Source organism: Macrotis lagotis, chromosome 1 (assembly GCF_037893015.1).
Source record: "Macrotis lagotis isolate mMagLag1 chromosome 1, bilby.v1.9.chrom.fasta, whole genome shotgun sequence".
Taxonomy (NCBI): Eukaryota; Metazoa; Chordata; class Mammalia; order Peramelemorphia; family Peramelidae; genus Macrotis; species Macrotis lagotis.
Genome location: NC_133658.1, coordinates 678638888 through 678662307, shown reverse-complemented (window position 1 = coordinate 678662307; position 23420 = coordinate 678638888). Strand labels below are relative to the sequence as shown.

At 35.0% G+C, this 23420-nt stretch overlaps 1 protein-coding gene across 1 annotated transcript in view; it reads right to left on the bottom strand.

The window, feature by feature from the left end:
- The window catches only part of CERKL (CERK like autophagy regulator), a 233218-nt gene that overhangs the window by 31738 nt on the left and 178060 nt on the right, over positions 1-23420 (bottom strand). The window contains exon 4 of the mRNA XM_074215572.1: positions 21521-21584. Within this exon, the coding sequence (XP_074071673.1) occupies positions 21521-21584 (64 nt within the window). The remainder of the gene's footprint in view (positions 1-21520; positions 21585-23420) is intronic.

Sequence of the window (23420 nt, the reverse complement as noted above, 5' to 3'; positions counted from 1 at the left end):
TAAGTTTTAACAAATCACTAAAAACTCAATAGTCAGCAAAAAGCATGTATAAATAAAGAAGTTTGGGGTTAAAGAACTGGTAATTATCATTAGTATGTGAACATAGCAATTGAAATCAAATACAAACTACTTCTCTTTGACATTAGTTTTAGATGACACTTTTTTAAATGTGTTCCTACTTTTTTTAACACAAGTTAGGAGGTTAAATTTTTGAATATATAATTAATTCCATTCAGCACAGAAATATAATTACAAGAAAATAGATTTAAATTAGATATAATGACAATATTCACTGAAATATATCTAAAACAGCCTAGAAAATGTTGAATAAAATCTTATTATTTGACTCTTAAATATGTATTATATAAGAGAAACTATGAGTTTATTGATCTATATTGCAAGTTATAATAGTACAAATAACAAAATATATTTCCTGACTCCCCATTCCAAACATTTTTTAACCTATTCAGGTTTTGGTTGAGCTCTTTGCCATTGGACTCTCCTGTGAATAACTGTTAATTGGTTAGAAGTTCCAAGGGTTCAGATCTTTTTCTCCATGTGTATACTTTCTCCAATTCTGAGCTTCACACCTCAACTTCCTATGAAATTCTTTGAAACTGTGGCTGATTTGTCCCTTCTGCCCTTGTTGACTTTTCTATATCCTTTCTTGGATAAGAGTCTTTGGTTTCTAATTCAGGACAGGATAAGACTTTTTTACTCATATACTATATCTTGAACAATTGGATCTTATTATGAGTGGTCAGCAGTCCTTAGAAAGCAATCCTGTACTAGGAGATTAACCAGCAATTTTGCATGCTTCAGTGAGACTTATGGCAAATGCTCCCTTGAAGCAGAGTGATCTGAGATCCTTCCACCTTCACTTGACAATAATTTAGAGTAGGGTAGAATAATCAACTTCCCATAATTATCTGTGTCTGCCACAGTACAGAATTTGTCTCTCGATCTAGATTCTCAGGGAGTAAAAGTGGAGGTGATGATGAACTACTACTGAAATGAAAAAAATTTGTGGAGAATTAGAAAGATATTGTGCTGAAATGTTCTAATTTGTAAAAATAGTATTAAAGAAGATGACATAGAAACCAGAGACTAGAAAGCTTAACTTTAATTCTCAGGGAATTTCTAGAATAGACCATTGGAAAAAAAAACATAGACCACTGATGAAAATCCAGAAAAGGAAGTGGTGAGGCAGCATAGTTCCACCAAGAACAGGAAGTTTGTCAGAGTTCAAGAGTTTGTCTGAAAGCATCATCTCAGTTATACATGCATGATGCTGCAGCACCAGTGTCTAACGTACTATCAAAGATCAGATATAAAAGGATTTCATGCCATCAATCAACAAACATATTACGCACTTACTATATGTGTTGTGTGAGTACGTATAGTATAGCATAGTATAGTATAGTATAGTACAGTACAGTATAGTATAGTATAGTATAGTATAGTATAGAACAGTATAGTAATAGTATAGTGTTGTATAGTACATACATATGGTATATTTTACACTATGCAAGGCAATAATAAATAAATGAGCCAGTCCTTGCTCTCAAGAATCATATAAATAGAATTCTTGAGACCATTCCAGTCTACCTCAGATGATCTTTTGGGGAAGGAAATATGTCATTCACAACAACATTTAACTTAGGAATTAGTTTACTGATGTTATACAGAATAATGAACTTAAATTCAAATGTTATTTCTAACTTATGATTGTGTGTGTGATTTCATAAAAAAAAGTCTTTTGATACTATGTACCCTATACCTCATCCTAGAGTCAGTATAGACTTGCTGAGATAGGCTATACTTTCATGTTTAGATGGCCAAAATGTCAGGGAGTCAGAAAGATCTGAAATCAATTTCTATATCAAATATTTAACTAAGTGACTTTGAGCAAGTCATTTGATCTCAAGGGACTCAAACAACTCTCAAGATTATAAATTACAAATCACTTTCAAGGGAGGGATTTTACATATGGGTAGATCCAGATCAGAGAGGAAAAAAAGTTACTTTACTAACATAACAGCTCTACTGTGGAATAAAGAGTTACTTGAGATATGCACAAGTGTGGAAAATACACCTAAATATACTATTGAATATTTGTATCACAGGGATAAATCACCAGAAAATGAAGAATACATTTTAAAAAGAGCTTACTTTAATCACCCAGATATTTCAATGCTATGTCATAGTATGAAACTTTAGGGCCAGCAGCCGTTTACAAGTGGGTACTTTTGTACTGTTTCCAGGGTAGGTAATTAAAATCCCCCCCCCCAACTGTGGACATAAACCACAGTGTTTTTGTCTAGAAATGTACTGCTGAGACCTAATGTCGATTTCCTTTCTTTCAAGAGCAATATGACAATTTTTTAAAATAATGCTATTCATGTTTTTTTTCTGAAAAAGAAAATGTGATTACTCCTCATAACCTTCAGAGACCTGAGCCTCTCGTTAATAAATTGTTGAGCTTCTGCTTTTAGTTTTTTTAAAATATACCAAGTGGAAATTCTGCTGACTTTAGTAAGTAGTACAATTGTCTTAGCTAATACACAGAGTTAAGTTGTAAACACTGGTGAGATATTGTCTAAATTTGTCTGGTGAACATTGTGAATAATATGGGGGGGAGTTTAAGTAAATTGTTTCACTTCAGGACCCAATAAACATTTGATTTTTTTTAAATCATTTTAAAAGGAAAAAATGAAGGTTTTACATATACTAACTTGTAAATTACCATCTTAAAAGAGCATAATATTATTTTGTCTTCTTTTTGAACTACTTACTAATAATACTTTGCAGATAGTATATAATATGCAACCTGAAGTCCCCAGGAAATTAGTAATGAATCTGAAATCCTGTTTATCAGAGAAGTTCTGAATTATAAAGTGCTCTTGGTAGCAACATGTTTGCAATATTTCTTTTGGAAACACAATTCAATTGTTAAGTTATTTTAATATGGGTAATATATTCAGAAATGAAAGAATATGAGTCCCTTTGAAAACGGAAATTGTTTAATATTTCTACTTGTGTCTCCATAGCTTCCTATATATTTCTATATAGAGAGAAATATATAGAAATATATATTCTATATATTTAATAGATATCATATTAATTGATTCATATCCTATAATATGTTACTGACTTAAATACATTTTATGAAGATAGTTTGCCTTCTTTTATCTGGGGGTTGAAATGGGTGATCTTAATAATCTTGATAATAATTGTCCGTGCTTTGATGCATTTGAGCAACTTCTTTTCTTTTAACAGTAACAGGCTGTTAGTTTATTTGGTTAAGACCATCTTTATTTTTTGTAACTAAACAAAAGTAAGACAATGAAAAATACATTCCTTGTCACCAATCACAAAATTTTGAATCTCAAATTGGTGTCTGTATAAGACAATCAGTTTCATCCAATTGAAAATATCTCCTTCTTCTATGCTCTGACAACATGGAGGAAATTTTATATGCTAGTCTAATAAACCACAGTCAGTAGATGAACACCTTTTAGAAGAAGGAGATCAGTGTATTATTGCAATTTTTATTGGGGTGGGCATTCTATGTCTCATGCCAAAAAAGAAATGATAAAGAGTTTTAATCCAAGATTTGATTGAATGCATCTGCAAAGTTTCACATAAATCTCTCCAAAGACTCTGATAAAATTATATAAACTTTCATCCTACATAGACTCCTTACTAGGATGTTTCAGCACCTAACTCAAATGCTTTCTCCTTCATGAAGCTTTACCTGAATCTTTCAACTGAGATGGTTCCTATTATCTATAATTTCTCATAGCACCTCATGTCTATTTTTAGGAAATTAATATTCTAACATCTATTCACTGCTTTTGCATATTTTCACCTGATGGATGGAAAGCACTTTGAGAGAAGAGAAAGCATATTTACAGAATTAGGGAATCTCAGAATTGGAAAGAACTTTAGATTTCAAGTGCTCCAAAGAGTAGATGAATAAGAATCCTCTACAGATTTATAGCAGATAAATGTCAAGGCTTTCCTGGAAGACCTCTAGTGAGGAGACTGAATCATTTGCAACTTGCAGACCCAGAAAGCTCTCCCATTTTTTTCAAACAGCTGTCTAACCATGCCATTTTAATCTTATGCTTATGAAATTTTTTTAATTCAAGTTTAAGTTTAAGACTTTATATATATATATATATATATATATATATATATATATATATATATATATACTATTGGATTTCATTTGATTAGATTTGGTCTAAATATTCCAAATTGGCCAGATATTTTTGAACCCTGACTCTGGTGTCCATTGTGTTAGCTATACCTCTTAGATTTGCAATACCTTCAAAAATAAGGGATAATCATGCTAATTTATCCAAGTCACTGATAATCTGTAAAACCGCACAGGTTATTTAATTAAGTGGATAGCATGGAATCTAGGGCATCCCATTAGAAACCTTCTTTTAAATTGAAATTTTACATTAATGCCTGCATTTTGGATCCAGCCATTTAACTTCAGAAATATTTAGTCAATATGATGCCATCCAATCTACTAATATCATGATTTTTTGAAAAAAATAATATTTTAATTAAAAAGGTAAAATATACACAATATTAATAGTCTACTAGTCTTGCAAGGAAATGAAGTCATCTAGCTTAATTTTTTTTTTTGGTGAGACCAACTAATTTCTTGTGATCACTATTTACTTTCTAAATATTTTCTTACCAATTAGTGAATGACTTCTAAAAATTTTAACAGGAGTCAAAAATAAGCATAAGTTTCTTTTTTTTAGCTTTTCTTTTTTAATTTATTTTTTTATTCTCATTTTGTACAAATTTTTTTTTACATTAATAAAATATGCTTGTTTACAAGTAAACAAAATACCCTTCCCCCCATGAATATAGATAGACTTGCTTGGGCGAAAAAAGTAAAGGGGAGAGAAAAAAATTAAAATTAAAAAAAAATAATAGTAATAATTGTAGGTATGGCCAGGTGGTGCAATGGACGAAGCACCAGCCCTGGAGCCACAAGCACCCGAGTCCATATCAAGCCTCGTAAACCCAATAATCACCCAGCCATGTGACATGCAATCCACCCGATCCCCACTGCCCTGCAAAAACCAAAAGGAAGAAAAAAAAAAGAAGACCCCAAATAAAATAAAATAGTAATAATAGTAGGGGTGGCTGGGTGGCAGACAGAGCATTGGCCCTTGAGCCAGGAGCACCTGGGTCCGAATCCGGCCACAGACACCCAAAGATCACCCTGCTATGTGGCCCCAGGCAGGCCACCCAGCCCCACTTGCCCTGCACCCCCCCCCCAATAATAATAACAAAAAATGTGCTTCAGTCTTTGTTCCAACACCATCAACTCTGTTGTGGGTGGATCACATTCTTTATGATAAGTCCATCGCAAAAGTTACTTCCATATTTTTCCAACGTTGCCATTGCTGATCGCAACTCCCTCCTTTCTTGTTTCTCCACTACCATGTACTATATTTTCTCTCTCCTTTCACTCTGGCTCTGCTGTAGGGTCACTGAGTGGCGCAGCAGACAGATCCCTGGTCCTGGGGCCAAGAAGCCCTGAGCCCCCATACCACCCCTTAGGCCCAGAATCTACCTGGCCCTATGGTCTTGGGCAGGCCTTCTAATCCCAGCCCCTTGCAAGAAGTAAAAAAGAAAATGTGTTATATCTGACCACTCTCCCCCCATGGTCCATCCTCTCCTCCTTTATTCACATCCCCACCCCTTCCCCCTGCTCCCCCCTCCTTCTTACTCCAGATGTCTATACCCCATTGAGTATATTTGCTGTTTCCTCTCCTAGCCATCTCTGATGAGAGCAAAGGTTCCCTCATTCCCCCTTGCCTCCCCTCTTCTATATCATTGCAATAGCTCATTGTAATAAAAAAAATCTTATTATGTGAAATATCTTGGACTATTCCCCCTCTCCTTTTTCTTTCGCCCATTCCATTTCCCTTTTTTCTATTGACTCCATTTTTACACCATATTTTATCTTCGAATTCCGCTTTCTCCTGTGCTTCAACTATAAAAGCTCCCTCTACCTGCTATATTAACTGAGAAGGTTCATATGAGTATTTTCAGTGTCATTTTTCTATGCAGGAACACATGCATCCTCATTAAGTCCTTCATACTTCCCCCCTCTCCTCCAATCTCCATGCTTCACCTGAGTCCTGTATCTGAAGGTCAAACCTTCTGTTCAGCTCTGGCCATTCCAAAAGGAACATTTGAAATTTCCCTGGTTCACTGAAAGTCCATCTTTTTCCCCTGGAAGAGGACATTTAGCCTTGCTGGGTAGTTCATTCTTGACTGCATTCTAAGCTCTTTTGCCTTCCAGTAAATTGTATTCCAAGCCCTACAAGCTTCCAATGTAGTTGCTGCTAAGTCCTGTGTGATCCTGACTGCAGCTCCATGATATTTGAACTGTGTCCTTCTGGCTGCTTGTAATATTTTCTCTTTGACTTGGGAGTTCTGGAACTTGGCTATAAAATTCCTAGGGGTTGGTTTTTTGGGATCTCTTTCTCGGGGGTATCAGTGGATTCTCTCCATTTCTATTTTGCCCTCTGCTTCTACAATATCAGGGCAATTTTCCTGTAGTAATTCTTTGAAAATGGTGTCAAGGCTCTTTTTCCTGATCATGACTTTCAGGTATTGCAATAATTTTTAAATTATCTTTCCTAACTCTGTTTTCCATATCAGTTGTTTTTTCAATGAGACATTTCACATTTTCTTCTAATTTTTCATTTTTTTGGTTTTGAAGTATTGATTCCTGATTTCTGGTAAATTCATCAATCTCCCTAAATTCTATTCTTTGTCTGAAGGATTTGTTCTCCTCAGAGAGTTTTCTTATCTCTTTTTCCATCTGGCCAATTTTGCTTTTGAAAGCATTCTTCTCCTCAATAACTTTTTGAACTGTTTTATCCATTTGACCTAAGCTGGTTTTTAGCATGCTATTTTCTTCAGCATTTTTTTTGGATTTGCTTGACTAAGCTGCTGACTTCATTTTCATGTTTTTCCTGCATCTCTCTCCTTTCTTTTCCCAGTTTTTCTTCCAACTCCCTCATTTGATTTTCAAAGTCTTTTTTGAGCTCTGTCATAGCCTGAGCCCAATTTCTGTTTTTTCTTGGAGTCTTTAGATGCAGGAGTTTGTGCTTCCTCATCTTCAAACTGAGTATTTTGATCCTTCTTTGGGCTCATTTGCAAAATATTTCTCAATAGTCTTCCTCTTATTTCTCTGCTTGCTCATTTTCCCAGCCTGGGCCTGGTTTTGGGGTGCTTCCTGAGCTTTGGGGACACTCCCACAAGGGTCTCAGTGTGTGTGAGGCTCTGTCCTCTCTCCTGGTCTGTGAATGACCATAAGCGCCCCCCTCTGCCATGGGGCCAAGGTGAGGGGGCCCTGTTGTTCTATGGGGGGGCCTAGACTGCGATCAGGATCTGAATGTGGTCAGAGCCCCAGAGTCCTGTTCCAGAGGCAGAGGACAGAGCTCAGCAATCTCTCTCTTCACTCCCCTCCCTCAGCTCAATGGGCTCATGCCCTGGGGGCTCCTGCTTACCTGCTCCACCTGCTTCTGTTTCTGGGTCTGGGTCTGGGCTTCTGAAAGACCAAGCTGCTTGCTGTGTGCCCTGAGGGCTGGGCTCCACGTGCTCTCTCTGGCAGAGGTCCCCCACTGTTCCCCCACTTTGTGCCCGGTGCTCCTCGGGGTGCAGCTCAGGAGACTCCCTCGCTGCTGTGAGCCGTGGCTCCCAGCTTCCTGGGGCTGCCTCTGGGAGGCTGAAGTTCTTTCGCTCTGGCGGGCTGCCCCTCTGACCCCGGGGAGCAGAGCCTTTCTGCTCTTTTCCAGGTTACCTTGAGTAGGAGAACTGCCTCATGGGTCCCTTGGTGGGTTCCGTCTCTCAAAAGTTTAGTTAGAGTCCTTAGCTTATGAGTTTTATCAGAGAGCTCCTAAGACTTGATCCCTTCTTGTCACCATCTTGGCTCTGCACCCCCATAAGTTTCTACAGTGTCCCTTTTATGAAGATTAAGAAATTTGCCACTGTCCAGCCCTATACCACTCTCCTCTTCTTTATAATCCCTTCTGCTATTTCTAGCTTGGCAATGATATCCATCAGCTTTTTCACTACTTTGGGAATAGTTTGACACTCATCATAGACAATTAAAAGCTCTCTTACTATTTCTTGATTTATCATGGGTTTCAGATCTCTACTAGTCATTTTCCTCAGCTAAGAAAACTTAAGGGGCAGCTAGGTGGCACAGTGAATAGAACACCGGCACTGGAGTCAGGAGGACCTGAGTTCAAATTTGACCTCAGATATTCAATAATTACCTAGCTGTGTGACTTGGGCAAGTCACTTAACCACAATGCCTTGCAAAATTAAAGAAAAGAAAACTTAAGCAAAGGAAGGGTTAAATAGTCCTTCATTCTCTCCTTTTGTCAATTTTATTCAACCCATTCATTGGGATTTCCTAATTTTTTGCCTTTCTCCAACATAGATTCAAACCAAAACTCTTTTTGTTGTCTTTAAACTCTCCTTGTTAACCTCAGGTTATTCTGAATTCCTACCACTATTATGTGACAGGAATAATTTTGTATTTGATCTACATATCTAGCCTTTGCTTCCATATTAGGATCACAAGATTATTGAATCATAGAGTTGGAATCATAGACTTCATAGGCCATCTATTCCAACCCCGACATTTTCCAGGTGAAGAAAGTAAGACCAAGGTGATTAAATAAATAGTCCAAGTTCACTTAGGTAATATTAATTTAGATAATATGCTACAAACCCAGATTCTCTAAGTATAGAGAGTTTCTGTTTCCACTGTACCACATTGCCTCCCGAAGACTTTTAAAAAGTCAAACTCTTCAGTCAGTTTTCTGTGGTCATTAATAAATGTTTATACAGCACTTTAAGGTTTGCAAAGTGCTTTACATTTATATTTGATCTTCACAACTCTGTGAAGTGGGTGCTAGTATTATTCCATTTTTGAGATGAGGAAATTGAAGCTCAGAGAGATTAAATGACTTTGGTACACTGACATGTCCTGTTTCTAAGTACAATGCTCTGACCATGATGACACCTAGTTGCTCATGAAACCTGTGCAGCCATATCATTCTTTACATACTTCCATGACAATGTCTATTTTTCCCTTCCTCATTGGAATTGCTTCTATGTGTGTGTCTTCAGAATTTCATTCCTGAATTTCCAATTTCTTCTGGGTTAACTACAATTAGAAAACTTTAGTCCATTTGGATCCTATGTATTGATTTTTCCTGAAGCCTGTGAAATCTGTTTTGTCCATATCTATGATGACTATACCAGCTATGATCAGTTCACCTCTTCTCTATCACAAACTCTAAGGTAAAATAGTGTGGCTGGATCAGCTAAACTATTACTGCTCTAATGAGTTTCATAATTCAAGTGGTAGCAGCTATGATTCTTTCTATAATTTATTAAGTAAATGTTAGCTAGTCAGTAGTTTTATGATTTCCAATGCCCTCCTTCTTCTGAGAATATAAATGAACTGATAGTTTTATATACAAAGTACATAAACAAAAACACATTATTAATTTAATATTGGTTTTATTTGCTGATATGAATAACTAAACAAAAAGTCCTAAGTAAATATATTAAATTGTTTACTATAACTATAGAATTTTAAAGTTTAGAGACTTATTCAAATCAAAAATTGGAGAAGTGAATAAACCTCATGTCAACATGTCACCTTTGCTCTTTTATTTTAATTAACCATGAGGTCTGCTACCTGTGTTAGAGATGAGTTTCTGGGTTATGTCAATATTTCTCAGGATCTAACTTAATGCCATCAGCAGACCCCAATCTCTATGGTAACAGTTCTATTGAATCAGTCACCAGGTAAGTCAGATTCCTTCTTCCTTTCTTCTCCCTACTTTACCTCCCTTCCCCCTGGAGAGTTTCAGTGCTGAAAGAGCCATAATATTTTTTATTTAAAGCAGAGATTATAGATATTACCTTGCTTTCCCAACCATAAAAAATTACTTCTTCTTATTGGGTAGTTTATTGTCTGAGGTTCCAGCAGAGACAAACCATATTTTTTAGAAAACAAGTAACTTCTCTTCTCAGATAATACAACTTCATCCCCTGGTGAAGAACCTCCTATCTAGTACTTACCAAGAGTAGTTAATGATCTCTCCCTCTTTATTGTTACACTAAATCTTGTCTCACAGATTTGGTTTTGTTTTGGGGTAACATTTAATTTTCCCTGATGACTTGTTGGGGGGTTTTTTAGGTTTTTGCAAGGCAAATGGATTTAAGTGGCTTGCCCAAGGCCACACAGCTAGGTAATTATTATTAAGTGTCTGAGGCCAGATTTGAACCCAGGTACTCCTGACTCCAGGGCCGGTGCTTTATCCACTATGCCACCTAGTCGCCCCTGCCTGATGACTTCTAAAGGTATCCTAGCCATTTTACCTTCTTTTCTAAGGCTATGAGTATAAAATCAAACTGTTCAATCCATGCTGGTTACTGCAAAACCAGTATCACTTTGCATACTTTCTGTTGCTAAGTAGCATTAACTCTTATGGCTAACATTTCTGGAGAATTCTCTTCACCAGTTTAGCAACATCCTGTCACCTACTAATCCTGGCAAGGCATCCAACTTTCTTTCCCTTGTCTTACTACTATTATTCTCAGGATTTACTCTAATTTTTCTTCTTAGGTCTTATTCCTTTTGGTCACACGATGCTGCTTCTCATTCTTGTGTTTCAGTCCTTTCTTCTTCCCAACAACTCCAAGCAGATGTCAGATACTACTCATTGAAACTTACTCATCCCCCAAGACAAGGCCTGGTCCTTTCTCTCTACCTTCTCTCTTAGAGCAAGTTCATCAGCTCCCATAGGTTCATAAATCCTTTTGAGGCATGACTAAGGGTATATGTCCAGATCTAATCCCAATCTTGGATCCATCCTGCATTAACTGCCTGCTGTATATAGTTTTCTGTGAGTATAACAAATCATTAAGATGATTACCTTGACAGCAGGGGTTTTTCATTTTTTTTGTCTGTGTATATTCAAGCCCTAAAGGCAAACCAAAATGAGCATTTAGTAAATCCTTAATTTATCAATTTGTTGATCATATTTTCTTAAAATTTATCCCTCTGGTGCAGCTAGGTGACACAGTGGATAGAGCACCAGCCCTGGAGTCAGGAGGACCTGACTTCAAATTCAGACTCAAACACTTAATAATTACCTATCTGTGTAACCTTGGGCAAATCACTTAACCCCAATGCCTTGCAAAAACAAAATAAAAAAAAATCTATCACTCCTCCAAACTTCCAAGTTCTGTAGAGGACAACACTGGGCTTCAAGTTATCAATAAAAAGCTTTTACTGATCCCCCAAGAGCTGTGAGTTGACAGTCAAGAGACCTGGGTTTAAATATGGTCAGATTCTTACCAACCCTGTAACCTGGGCAAATCAGTTAACTCTGTTCTATCTCACTTCCCTCATTTCTAAAAGGAAATAATAGTAGCAAGTATCTCCTGATGTGATTGTAAGCTCAAATGAGATAACATTTGTAAAGTGATTTTTAAAACTATAAGTGCTATATAAATAAAACTAAAAGTGCTATATAAATATTAGCCATTATAATTATATATTCAAAACAACTTTTTATTACTTTGTAATATTATATGTGTGTGTATATGCATAACATGTGCATATATTATCTACATTCATATATATATATATATATATATATATGTGCGTGTATATATATATATATATGTATAAAACAAAGACTTCTTGAAAGCTGGGATGATTTCATTTTGTCTTTTCTATACTTAGCACTTAAATGTATTATATATATATACATATATATATATATATATATGGTAGAAACTTTTAAAAAGTTTGTTGAATTGAATATTGAAGGTTAGGTGATATTAATTTATAATGAAATGAATTCAGTGAAAATAATCAGGCTTATCAAGATCCCTTTGTAGTACTGATAAAGATAAAGGAATAAGCAAGAAAATTTTTATTGTCTGCCAGTTCTGATAATCAGTCACAAAGAAAAAGGCTCTGAAAAACTATAAAGAGGGGGTGGCTAGGTGGCATAGTGGATAAAGCACCAGCCTTGGAGTCAGGAGTACCTGGGTTCAAATCTGGTCTCAGATACTTAACTGTGTGGCCTTGGGCAAGCCACTTAACCCCATTTGCCTTGCAAAAACCTAAAAAAACCTACAAGGAAAAATAATCTATAACAACTTATTAAAGCCAAACTTCATGGCAAAAAAAAATCACAATCCAGATGTATAGTAGTTTAAGTTACAAATTGGAACAATGCATAAATGTTAACAGTCTCTGTGAAATCTATTAAAAACAGTGCACTGTTCAACCCAAATTAAAGTGAACAGTTTCATACTCTTAAAAGTTATTTGAAAATATTTGTTATATCTGAATATTATTTTCTATAATTTTTTCTAACACTCATTTTGTCATAAATTATATTTTATAGAATTTTATTTTTGATTCATTGAAGGATCAAACCAACAAGTAATGGATAACCCTAAATGTACTATATGTCTTTAATCTATTAATGTTTGAATCTATTCCTTTACTATTGATTTCACTATTTAAGATTCCCTTTAAGATTTTTATTTTTCATTATTCCTAATTATTATTTCTAATTCATTTTAATTTAATTTATTTTGAATTTTAAAAATTGTCCCCTAATCTTGCTTCCCTTTCCCTACTCCACCCCACAGAAGGCAGTCTATTAGTCTTTACATTGTTTCCATGGTATACATTGATCTAAGCTGAAATGATGAGAGAGAAATCATATCCTTAAGGGGAAAAAAAATAAAGTATATGAGATAGCAAAATTACATAATAAAATGTTTTTCTTAAAATTAAATGTAATAGGATATGGTCTTTGTTCAAATTACACAATTCTTTCTCTGGACACAGAAAGTATTCTCCATCACAGATACCCAAAATTGTGCCTGATTGTTGCACTGATGGAATGAGCAAGTCCATTAAGTTTGATCATCACCCCCATGTTGCTGTTAGGATGTACAGTGTTCTTCTGATTCTGCTCCTCTCACTCAGCATCAGTTCATGCAAATCCTTCCAAGTTTCCCTGAATTCCTATCACTCCTAGTTTCTAATAGAACAATAATGTTCCATAATTTACATATAGCACATTTTATTCAGCCATTCTCCAGTTGATGGACATTCACTCAATTTCCAGTTCTTTGCACCACAAACAAGGCTGCTATGAATATTTCTGTACAAGTAATGTTTTTACACTTTTGCATGATCTCTTCAGGGTATGGATCCATAATTGTATTGCTGGATCACTGGGCTTGCACATTTTTATTGCCCTTTGGGGGTAATTCCAAATTGCTTCCCAGAAAGGTTGGATGAGTTCAGAGCTCCACCAACAGTGTATTAGTATTCCAAATTTCCCACATCCCTTCCAACATTGATAATTGTCCTTTCTGGTCATATTGGTCAGTCTGAGAGATGTGAAATGGTGCCTCAGAAATGCTTTAATTTCATTTCTCTAATAAGTAGCTATTTAGATTAATTTTTCACATGACTATGGATTGCTTGGATTTCCTCATCTGTAAATTGCTTCTGCATACTGCTTGACCATTTGTCAATGGGATGGGGAATGACATTTTTTTTATAAATTTGACTCAATTCTCTATATATTTTAGAAATGTCCTTTGTCAGAAATACTAGTTGTAAAAATTGTTTCCCCATTTACTACGTTTTTTTTTTATCTTGATAACAGTGGTTTGTCTGTGCAAAAGCTTTTTAATGTAATCAAAATTGTCTTGTTTGTTGTTAATGATGTTCTTCATCTCTTCCTTGGTAATAAACTCCTTCCCTTTCCATAGATCTGACAGGTAAACTATTCCTTGATCTCCTAGTTTGCTTATAATATTGTTTTTTTTTAATATCTAAATCCTGTATTCATTTTGAACTTATCTTGGTATAGGGTGTGAGATGTTGGTCTAATCCAAGTTTCTGCCATATGAACTTGCACTTTTCCCAAAAGATTTATCGAAAAGAGAGCTTTTATCCCAAAAGCTGGACTCTGGGTTTTTCAAACAGCACATTACTATAATCATTTCCTGCTATTTCCTTTTTACCTAGTCTGAATCACTGATCTACCACTCTATTTCTTAGCCAGTACCTGACGGGTTTGATGCCTGATGCATTATAATATAATTTTAGATCTGGTAGATCTTCTTTTGCAGGTTTTTTTTCATTAAATTCCTGGAAATTCTTGAGTTTTCATTTCTCCATAGGAATTTACTTACAATTTTTTTAACTCATTAAAATCATTTTTTGAATTTTGATTGGTAAGGTACTAAATAAGTAGTTTAGTTTTGGTAGAATTGCCATTTTTATTATATTAGCCTATCCATAAGCAGTTGATGTTTACCCAGTTATGTAAATCTGATTTTATTTGTGTAAGAAGCATTTTGTAATTGTTTTTATAAAGTTTCTGAGTCTGCCTTGGCAGGTAGACTCCCAGGTATTTTATATTATCTAAGGTTAATTTGAATCAGATTTCTCTTTCTAGCTCTTTCTGCTGTATCTTGCTAGTCATTTATAGAAATGTTGAGGGTTGATGCGGGTTTATTTTATATCCTACTACTTTGCTAAAGCTGCTAATTATTTCTAGTAGTTTTTAGATGATTTTTGGGATTCTCTAGGTATACCATTGTGTCATCTGCAAAGAGAGAGAGAGAGAGAGAGAGAGAGAGAGAGAGAGAGAGAGATATTTTTGTCTCTTCCTTCTAATCCTAATTCCTTCCATTTCTTTTTTTCTTCTCTTGTTACTGAAGTAACCATTTCTAACACAATATTGAATTGTGTTGGTGATAATAGGCATCCTTGTTTCATCCCTGATCTTAATAGGAATGCCTCTAGCCTAACCCCATTGCATATAACGTTTGTTGATGGTTTCAGATAGATACTGCTTATTATTCTATAGAATAATCCATTTATTCCTACAATCTCTTGTGTTTTTAGTAGGAATGGGTGCTGTATTTTGTCAAAGGCTTTTTCAGCATCTATTGATATAATCGTATGATTTCTGATAGATTTGATATTGCTTTGATTAATTATACTAATACTTTTCCTAATATTGAACCAACCCTGCATTCTTGGGATAAATCCTCCTTGGTCATATTGTATTATCCTAGTGATAATTTGTAATCATTTCCCTAAGGTTTTATTTAAGAATTTTGCATCTATATTCATCAGGGAGATAGGTCTATAATTTTCTTTCTCTGTTTTAACTCTTCCTGGTTTAGGTATCAGCACCATATTGGTATCATAGAAAGGGCTATGCAGAGTTCCGTCTTCACCTGTTTTTCCAAAGACTTTATATAGAATTGGAACCTATTTGTTGTTAAATGTTTGATAGAATTCATTTCTGAATCCATCTGACCCTGGAGATTTTTTCTTAGGGAGTTCAATAATGGCTTGTTGAATTTATTTTACTGGGATAGGGTTATTTAGGTATTTAATTTCCTTTTCATTTAACCTGGGAAGCTTATATTTTTGTAAATATTCATCCATTTCACTTAGATTATCAAATTTATTGGCATAGATGAGCAAAACAATTCTTAATTATTACTTTAGATTCCTCCTCATTCGTGGTGAGTTCACCTTTTTTCATTTAGGTTTTCTTCTTTCTTTTTTTTAATCAAATCAAACAGAAGTTTATCAGTTTTATTGGGTTTTTTCATAAGACCAACTCGGTTTATTTATTACTTTAATAGTTTTCTTGCTTTCAATTTCATTAATTGCTCCTTTAATTTTTAGAAGTTCTAATTTGATAATTGCAGGTTTCTAATTTGTCCTTTATCTATTTTAGTTGCACATTTATTTCATTCATTTCTTCTTTCTCTAATTTATTCATGTAATCATTTAGAGATATAAAATATCCCCCTGACAGCTGCCTTGGCTGTATCCCATATGTTTGGTATGCTGTTTCATTATTGTCATTATCTAGGATGAAAGCATTAATTCTTTCTATAATTTGTTATTTGATCCATTCATTCTTTAAAATGAGGTTATTTAGTTTCCAATTAGTTTTAGGTCTTTTTCTCCCTGTCCCATGATTGCATGTAATTTTCATTGCATTATGATCTGAGAAGGATATATTCACTATTTCTGCCTTTCTGCAATTGATTATTATGCTTTTATGACCTGGTATATGGTCAATTTTTATATGTGTCAAGTATTGCAGGAAAAAAAGGATAATCCTTTCTATCCCCATTCAATTTCCTCCAAAGGTCTATCAGGCTAAATTTTCTAACAATCCATTTGCCTCTTTAATTTCCTTCTTATTTATTTTATGGTTAGGTTTATCTAAATCTGAGAGAGGGAGGTTGAGGTTCCCCACCAGTAGAGTTTTGTTTTCTATATCTTCCTGTAACTCCTTCAACTTCTCCTCTAAGAATTTGGATACTCATTTGGTCCATACATATTTAGTACTGACGTTACTTTATATTCTATGGTACCTTTAAAAGGATAAAGTTTCTTTCCCTAACTCTTTTAACAAGATCTATTTTTGCAGCTGCTTAGTCTGAGATAAGGATTGCTACTCCTGCTTTTTTCACTTCAGTTAAACCAAAATATATTTTGCTCCAACTTTTTACCTTTACTCTATATGTATCTTTCTGCTTCACATGAGTTTCCTGTAAGCAGCATATTGTAGGATTCTGGTCTTTAACACACTCTTTAACTCACATTCAAGGTTATGATTACTTTCTCCTTATTGCCCTCTATGCTATCCTCCCTCTGATTGTATTTCCCCCTTTTTTCAATTTATCCATATTCCCCAATATATTGTTTCTGAATACCACCATCTCTTCAATGTCTTTGACCTGCCTCTATCCAACTCCCTTCCCCTTTCTTTCCACTTTACCTTTGCTGCTTCTTCCTTCCCTTCCTTGCATAGTTCCCCTTTTGCTCCCCTTTCCTTTCTCCTCTTTTAATACTTGAAGGGTAAGATAAGTTTCTTGACTTAACTAAATGTATGTATGCTAACTTGTAGCCAAATCTGATGAGAGTAAGATTCAGGTGGTTCTCACCTCCTCCCTTCTTCTCCTCTATTGCAATATGTCCTTTGTACTTCTTAATGTAATGAGATTTACCCCCATTCAATCTCCTCCATCCTCCTGTCTCTTTACTGTCCCCCTTTTTAAGGAAGTATTATTTTTAAATCATTCTGAGTCACAGAGAAGTCATGAGTATCCATCCTTTCTGTATCCATCCCTCTCTAAGAGTCACAGTTCTCGAGAGTTATGAGAGTCTTTCTCCCAGTTAGGGATATAGTCAGTTTCATCTTATTAGATAGCAGTTTTTTCTTCTCTACTTTTTTAAACCTTTTCATGTTTCTCTTGAGTCTCCTGTTTGAAATCCAAATTTTCTATTAAGCTCTGATCTTTTTTATCAGGAAAAGTTGGAAATCTGTTTCATTAAATTTCCATTTTTTCTGCTGGAAGAGAAGGCTCAGTTTTGCCTGATAGTGAATTGTTGGCTGCATTGCTCTTTGGAATATCATAGGCCCTTCGATCCCTTAATATTGATGCAGTCAGGTCCTGTGTAATCCTTACTGTGGCTCCTTGGCATCTAAATTGTTTCTTTCTGGCTACTTGCAGGATTTTCTCTTTTTATCTGATAGTGCTGGAGTTTTGCCACAAGATTTCTTGGTGTTTTCATTTTGGGATCCCATTCTGGAGGAGAATTGATGTATTCTTTTAATCACTATTTTACCCTTTGGTTCCATGACATCAGGAAAATTTTCCATCACTAAATCCTGTAAAATTAAGTCCAGGTTGTTTATCTCTTCAATTATTTTCAGGGAGCCCAATGATTCTTAAGTTTCTCTCCTGGTTCTATTCTTGAGGTCAGTAGTTTTACTGATGAGGTATTTTACATTTTCTTCTACTCTTTCTTTTTTTTATTTTGTTTAACAGATTCTTGTTGTTTCATGAAGTCATTAGTGTCCACAGACTTCATTCTTTTTTTAGAGAAGAATTTTCTTCATTTATCTTTTGCAACTCCTTTTCCAATTGGTCAACTCTATTTTTGAAGGAGTTTTCCATTTGATCAACTGAGGTTTAGAGAGAATTATTTTCTTTTTTGTCTTTGCCCAATTGTATTTTCCAAGGATTTATTTACTTGTTGCAAGGTGTTAATTTTCTCTCCCAAATTTTCCAACTGACCTTTAAAATCATTCCTGGTTTCTTTGAAGAAGTCTTATGAGGAAGTCCCTTCAGTGGTTCTAGATCTCTCTCTGAGTTAGGGTTTTAACTTCTAAGGTAGTTTTCTATTGGACCCCCCGCCCCCCACTGTGCTGGCCTTTCTTCATTTTCCTAATATCTTGTGTTGGGGAAGGGGCTGGTTCACAGAGGTTTGGTGTTGTAGTTCCTGGGGCCTTTGCTCACTGGATTAGTAACTCCACGTGGGTCAGCTATAGGGTGCTGATTACTTTCTCTGGAGTGTCTGTGGCCTGATTTGAGGCCCTCATCCTTGGCCTGGAGGGGATGGGGGTAAAGCTGGATACTTTTATCCTTGTGTGGACTATGCCCTGGGATAAGGTAATTTATCTCCCTATTTAGCTGAGGGAGCTCTGCTGCCCTCCCCCATTGAGAGCCTGGGGTGGGGGGAGGCTGATATTGTGTTTGTTCTGGGAAGAAGGTTCAGCTGAATTGAAAGCATGGTGTCTGAGGTCCTCCAGACCAGAGGAGCCCAGAGGATTGATGTCCAGCTGCACTCTACAACTCTCAGAACTGGAAGTTGCCCTCCAGCCTTTTTAGGGCAACCCAGATCATCAGTCCCACAGCCAAAGCCTCTGCATCCAAAGTGGCTCTTGAATCGCGGTTTCCACAGTCAACACTTCCGTGGCTGATCTTACGTTAATATGGCTCTCACCCTGCCCCTGCTGGCTCTCTGCTCTCTGTCCCTGGCTCATCCATGATCCCCAGAGACAGACCTTGTTCATAGATGTTCTTCTCTTAGTTTCTTTTTCTGTGTTTTGTTGATCGAATTGCTATTAAGAGGTTTGCTTCATATTGTATATAAGGGAAGATAAGGAGACCTAGCACAGTGTCTGTCTTCTCTCTGCCATCTTGGCCATTAGTCCTTCTATTTCTAATTCTTTAGAAGAACAATATAATATCATTTTCCATTATATTTCTCACATAAATAGAACAGTTTAGAAACGACATTACAATAAGTGAATTACACCTACTATTATAACTTCTTACATAGGGACACAAACAGGATGAGATTAACTGACTTTAAAGGTGACATCAGAGGTTTGAGCAAGACAAAGGAAAGAAAAATATTACATTGCTGGATTTTATCAAATAAGATATATATATATATATATGATTTTGAATGATAATGATTTTAAGCACTAAATAAATTAGGCTACTTCAACGTCCAAAACCAAGAATGCTATCTTCTTTCTTAATTTAGCTTATTATCCTGTCTCTCCTGTCTCATTAATGGCCTCAGTATCCTTTATAGTTCACAGGCAAACTTCCTTAGACAATTAAATTTCTTTTGCCTCAAGAATCAATTTGTTGCTAAGTCCTACAGACTTAACCTCCACAACTGATTTTTGTATTCATTCCTTTCCTTTAATTTCCACTATCAGATTCAAGTCATCAATATTTATTTTGAAAAGGTTTTTATTTTAAGAATTTTGATTCCATATAACCTAAGTTGAACTAAAAAAGAAAATTATAAATGAAAAAATTCAAGTTCCTATATTTTTACAGCTTTCTTTTCTTTTCAAATAGGCTGAATTCAACATCCTCAATATTTCTTTGGCTTCTCTTTAAAGTACTATTATTGTTCCCCTCCATTTCCTCTGTTACCCAACTAGCTGCCAAAGTAATCTTCTTCAAGGAAGGCTGTGAACACCTCATACTCTGGATCAGAAACTTTCCATTTCCCTCCTCTAGGTTTAGAAAAAAAAACAAAAAGACTAAGTTTTTTAACGTGATAGTGAAGGTTCTTAATCATTTAGTTCCAACTTGAATTTTCAGACATTTCTTAAAACTCCCTGTCATGCCCTACATTCTCTAGTTACACTGGGCTGTCTACTATTTCACAGATCTATACCATGTTTCTGACTTCAGGCCATTGCTTTTTGTTTTCTTAAAGTTCACCAAGTTTTTAAATACACCATCCCATTTGATACTTGTGTAGGAAATATGACTATTTCTGCCTTTTTTACAGAGGAGGAAATTAAGTGACTTGCTTAGGGTTACATATTCAGAAAACATCTCAGGCAGGATCAGAATCCTGATCTTCCTGATGCCAATTCTATCCACTGTACCATTCTATTAATCACAAAGTTAAGCACCAAGGTATTATCAGAGACCTGTTTAGGTTCAGTGAACTTGCCCACAGTCACAAACCAATGAAGAATTTGAATCATTTAAATACTCAACCTTTTGAGCAGCACTCCATCCACACAATGTTATGTTGCTTTTATAGGAATAATTATAAGCTTGTAATTACATGTACTTCAACTATGGGGGGGGGATTACATGCAAGAGGAAGCCCCCATGCCTTTGACTTATTCTTTCCACAACTATCCAAACCATAATCCTACATCACCATCATCTCTCCCTATCAAAACACTAGCTCCTCTTCAAGCTACCTTTTTGACTGTATTTTCACAGGCTCACTCATGGTCAAATATAATAGTCAAAATAAAATGTTATGAGAGCCCAAAGGAGGGTTATATATTATTGTAGTTGTGTGAATTTTGTTTTTATACTTTGCATAAAGTACCATTGCAAATTTTAAAAAAAGTCTGATCTCCTTTAGAGCACAATCATCTTTTACTTAGCACAGTACCTAGGATTGTGTGGAAGCTCAGTATAATTTTCTAGGATAAATTTGTCTAGGATAAATTTGAGAAGTCATACACTCCACCTGCCATACCTTGGAAATACATTGGCATTAAACATCCAGGCTTCCATCTTCCTGATGGAGCCATTGTGTAGAGAATCATGAGAGGAAAAAAATAACTTTTGTTTTCCTATTTCTAATGCAAAATCGCCTTTATCAATAGCACTAGATTTCTGTTAGTAAGAATACTTTCCCCCCTTGAATAAGTCCTTTGATTTCATTGTAATAAGAAAATTCTCTTTAGGAAGCTCTACCTATATAAATTGGCACCTGCACTGTAATTTATGGTATTAGATCGTTGCTGGGGGAAATGAAAGGCTAATTAAGAGACTTGCCCCATGGTCACATAGTCAGTATGTGTCCCAGGTGAGACGTGAACCAATGTCTCTCTGACTTGAGGCTTGGCCTCTTTCCAATGTGCCATGAACTCTTTCTTGGATGAAAGGATATGGTTCAATAATCATTATATTTGAAAAGCTTAATTCTTGGTTTAAGTATTCAAAAGTCAAAATTCAAAAGCATTCTAAAATAAAAAGAATTATTTCTTATATGAAAAATAATATAACATACCCATCAAATTCTTGAAGCTCACATTCCTTTAGCAGTGATAGAGCATGTCCTTCATATTCAGTTACTATTTAAAAAAACACATGAAAATATTTTAAAAATTAAAATGAATGTATTTAACACCATTTAACTTGGTCTGGAACAGTGCTATGATAAACATAAGACAAAATAATAAGGCGAAATTTATTCTTGAATATATTTTAATCATCTCCAGTAATTCCCTGGTTGCTCTGTGGTTTTGAGAAAAAACTATCATGTAGTTATTTATTTAACTAAAGAAATCATTTGGTCTTATCCCACACCCAGCAACTTTCTAATTTACCTTGTTGTTAGCCTATTTGATGTTTCTAAATTTAAGAAGTGTTTACTTTATATCTAAAAAATTGGTACAAGTAGAATTTTTTTTAAAATAAGGCATGTTTAGTTGGTATCTAACCAACTATTAAATTATTTTAGTGATTCTTAAATTAATAAAATAGCTAAATTTTTCATTTAATATTAACATATTGAACAAAAACTCTGATTGAAACTGATAGTCTATGATGAGAAGTTGAGTAAGAAAATGGAAAATAAAGTCAAATACCTCTAACAATAGGCTCTAATGCAAAGATGAGGAAGAGGATGATGATGATGGTGTGAGTGCACACCAGTGTCTGTAACCTCTAGAGGAAATGAATCTGTCACTCTATATCGTTGTCCCTGTGGTTGTTGATGCCCTATGTAGTATTGTAAATGCCAGCAAAGACACGATAAACTGGCATACTGCAGATGGCACAAAACACCCTAACCACATTTAGCATTTTCAAGGGCAGCTTTGCCAGAAGAGACAGCCCAGCTGTATCCACCCATCAAAGATTTCTGCTGACTGACATGACACTTGCAGATGGATTTTTTGTGTAAGAATGTGCATCATTATATGGAAGATTACATTAATCTTTCATGCCTGTCTGTCCTTGGTGCCAGCATGGTTCAAGTTTTTCCTACAATGTTTTCAGTTATTGTTAAAAAATATTAGTCTTGGTGTCTAAAATAATCATTCTGTATCCACCAGTGCTACAATGTAATTCTCCCATGACTTATACAAATAACATTGTCACAGAGAAAGAAGAGCCTTTCTAAATAAAAATCTAGAAGAGTCAAATAAGAGATATTAACTAGTTTATTATTTAATATTAATAATATTTTAAGGTTACTTTAAATATGCCAGATAATATTTCTCATAAATTTATATTCATATGAAAATTGCCTTAAATGTACTCTCAGAATAGTCTTCACTATGACTACAGTTTCTATATTTGAAATAACAAATATGAATATATGTGTATATATATACATACACACACATACACATACATAAAACTACAAGTCAAAACTAAAAAGTTGGGTCATCATGAAAAGCATATTACAATAATTTTCAACTTGCTATTTTTTCACAAAAGCTTACCTTATTCAATCTTCTCAAATCCATTATAAAAATTAGGTTCAAAAGTTGTAGAGTGGCATTTAGAAAAAGAGGGGAATCTCAGTGAAAACTATTGCTTTCTTTTGTTTTCAGATAGAAAGATTAGAACATTATCAAATTCAACAATATGGTTTATAAATTATAATAGTCTTGATTACTGTATATATAAATTATAAATTCATAAATGCATTTTTATAAATTCAATCATCAGCCTGGAATCCAGAGGCATTAAAAGTAAAGACATTCCCAATTCCACAGTAAATATATCCCAAATTTCATTTGGTCCAAAAAAATTGGGATTCACTGGAGGAATATCTCTCTGCACCACCTTTCCTATTAGAGAGTACACAATCCTCACAGTATGGTATCATGTAACATGCCTTCTAATTGGGTAGATACACTTCCAGTATGGACAGTTTAAAGAAAGAAGAGAATATCAGA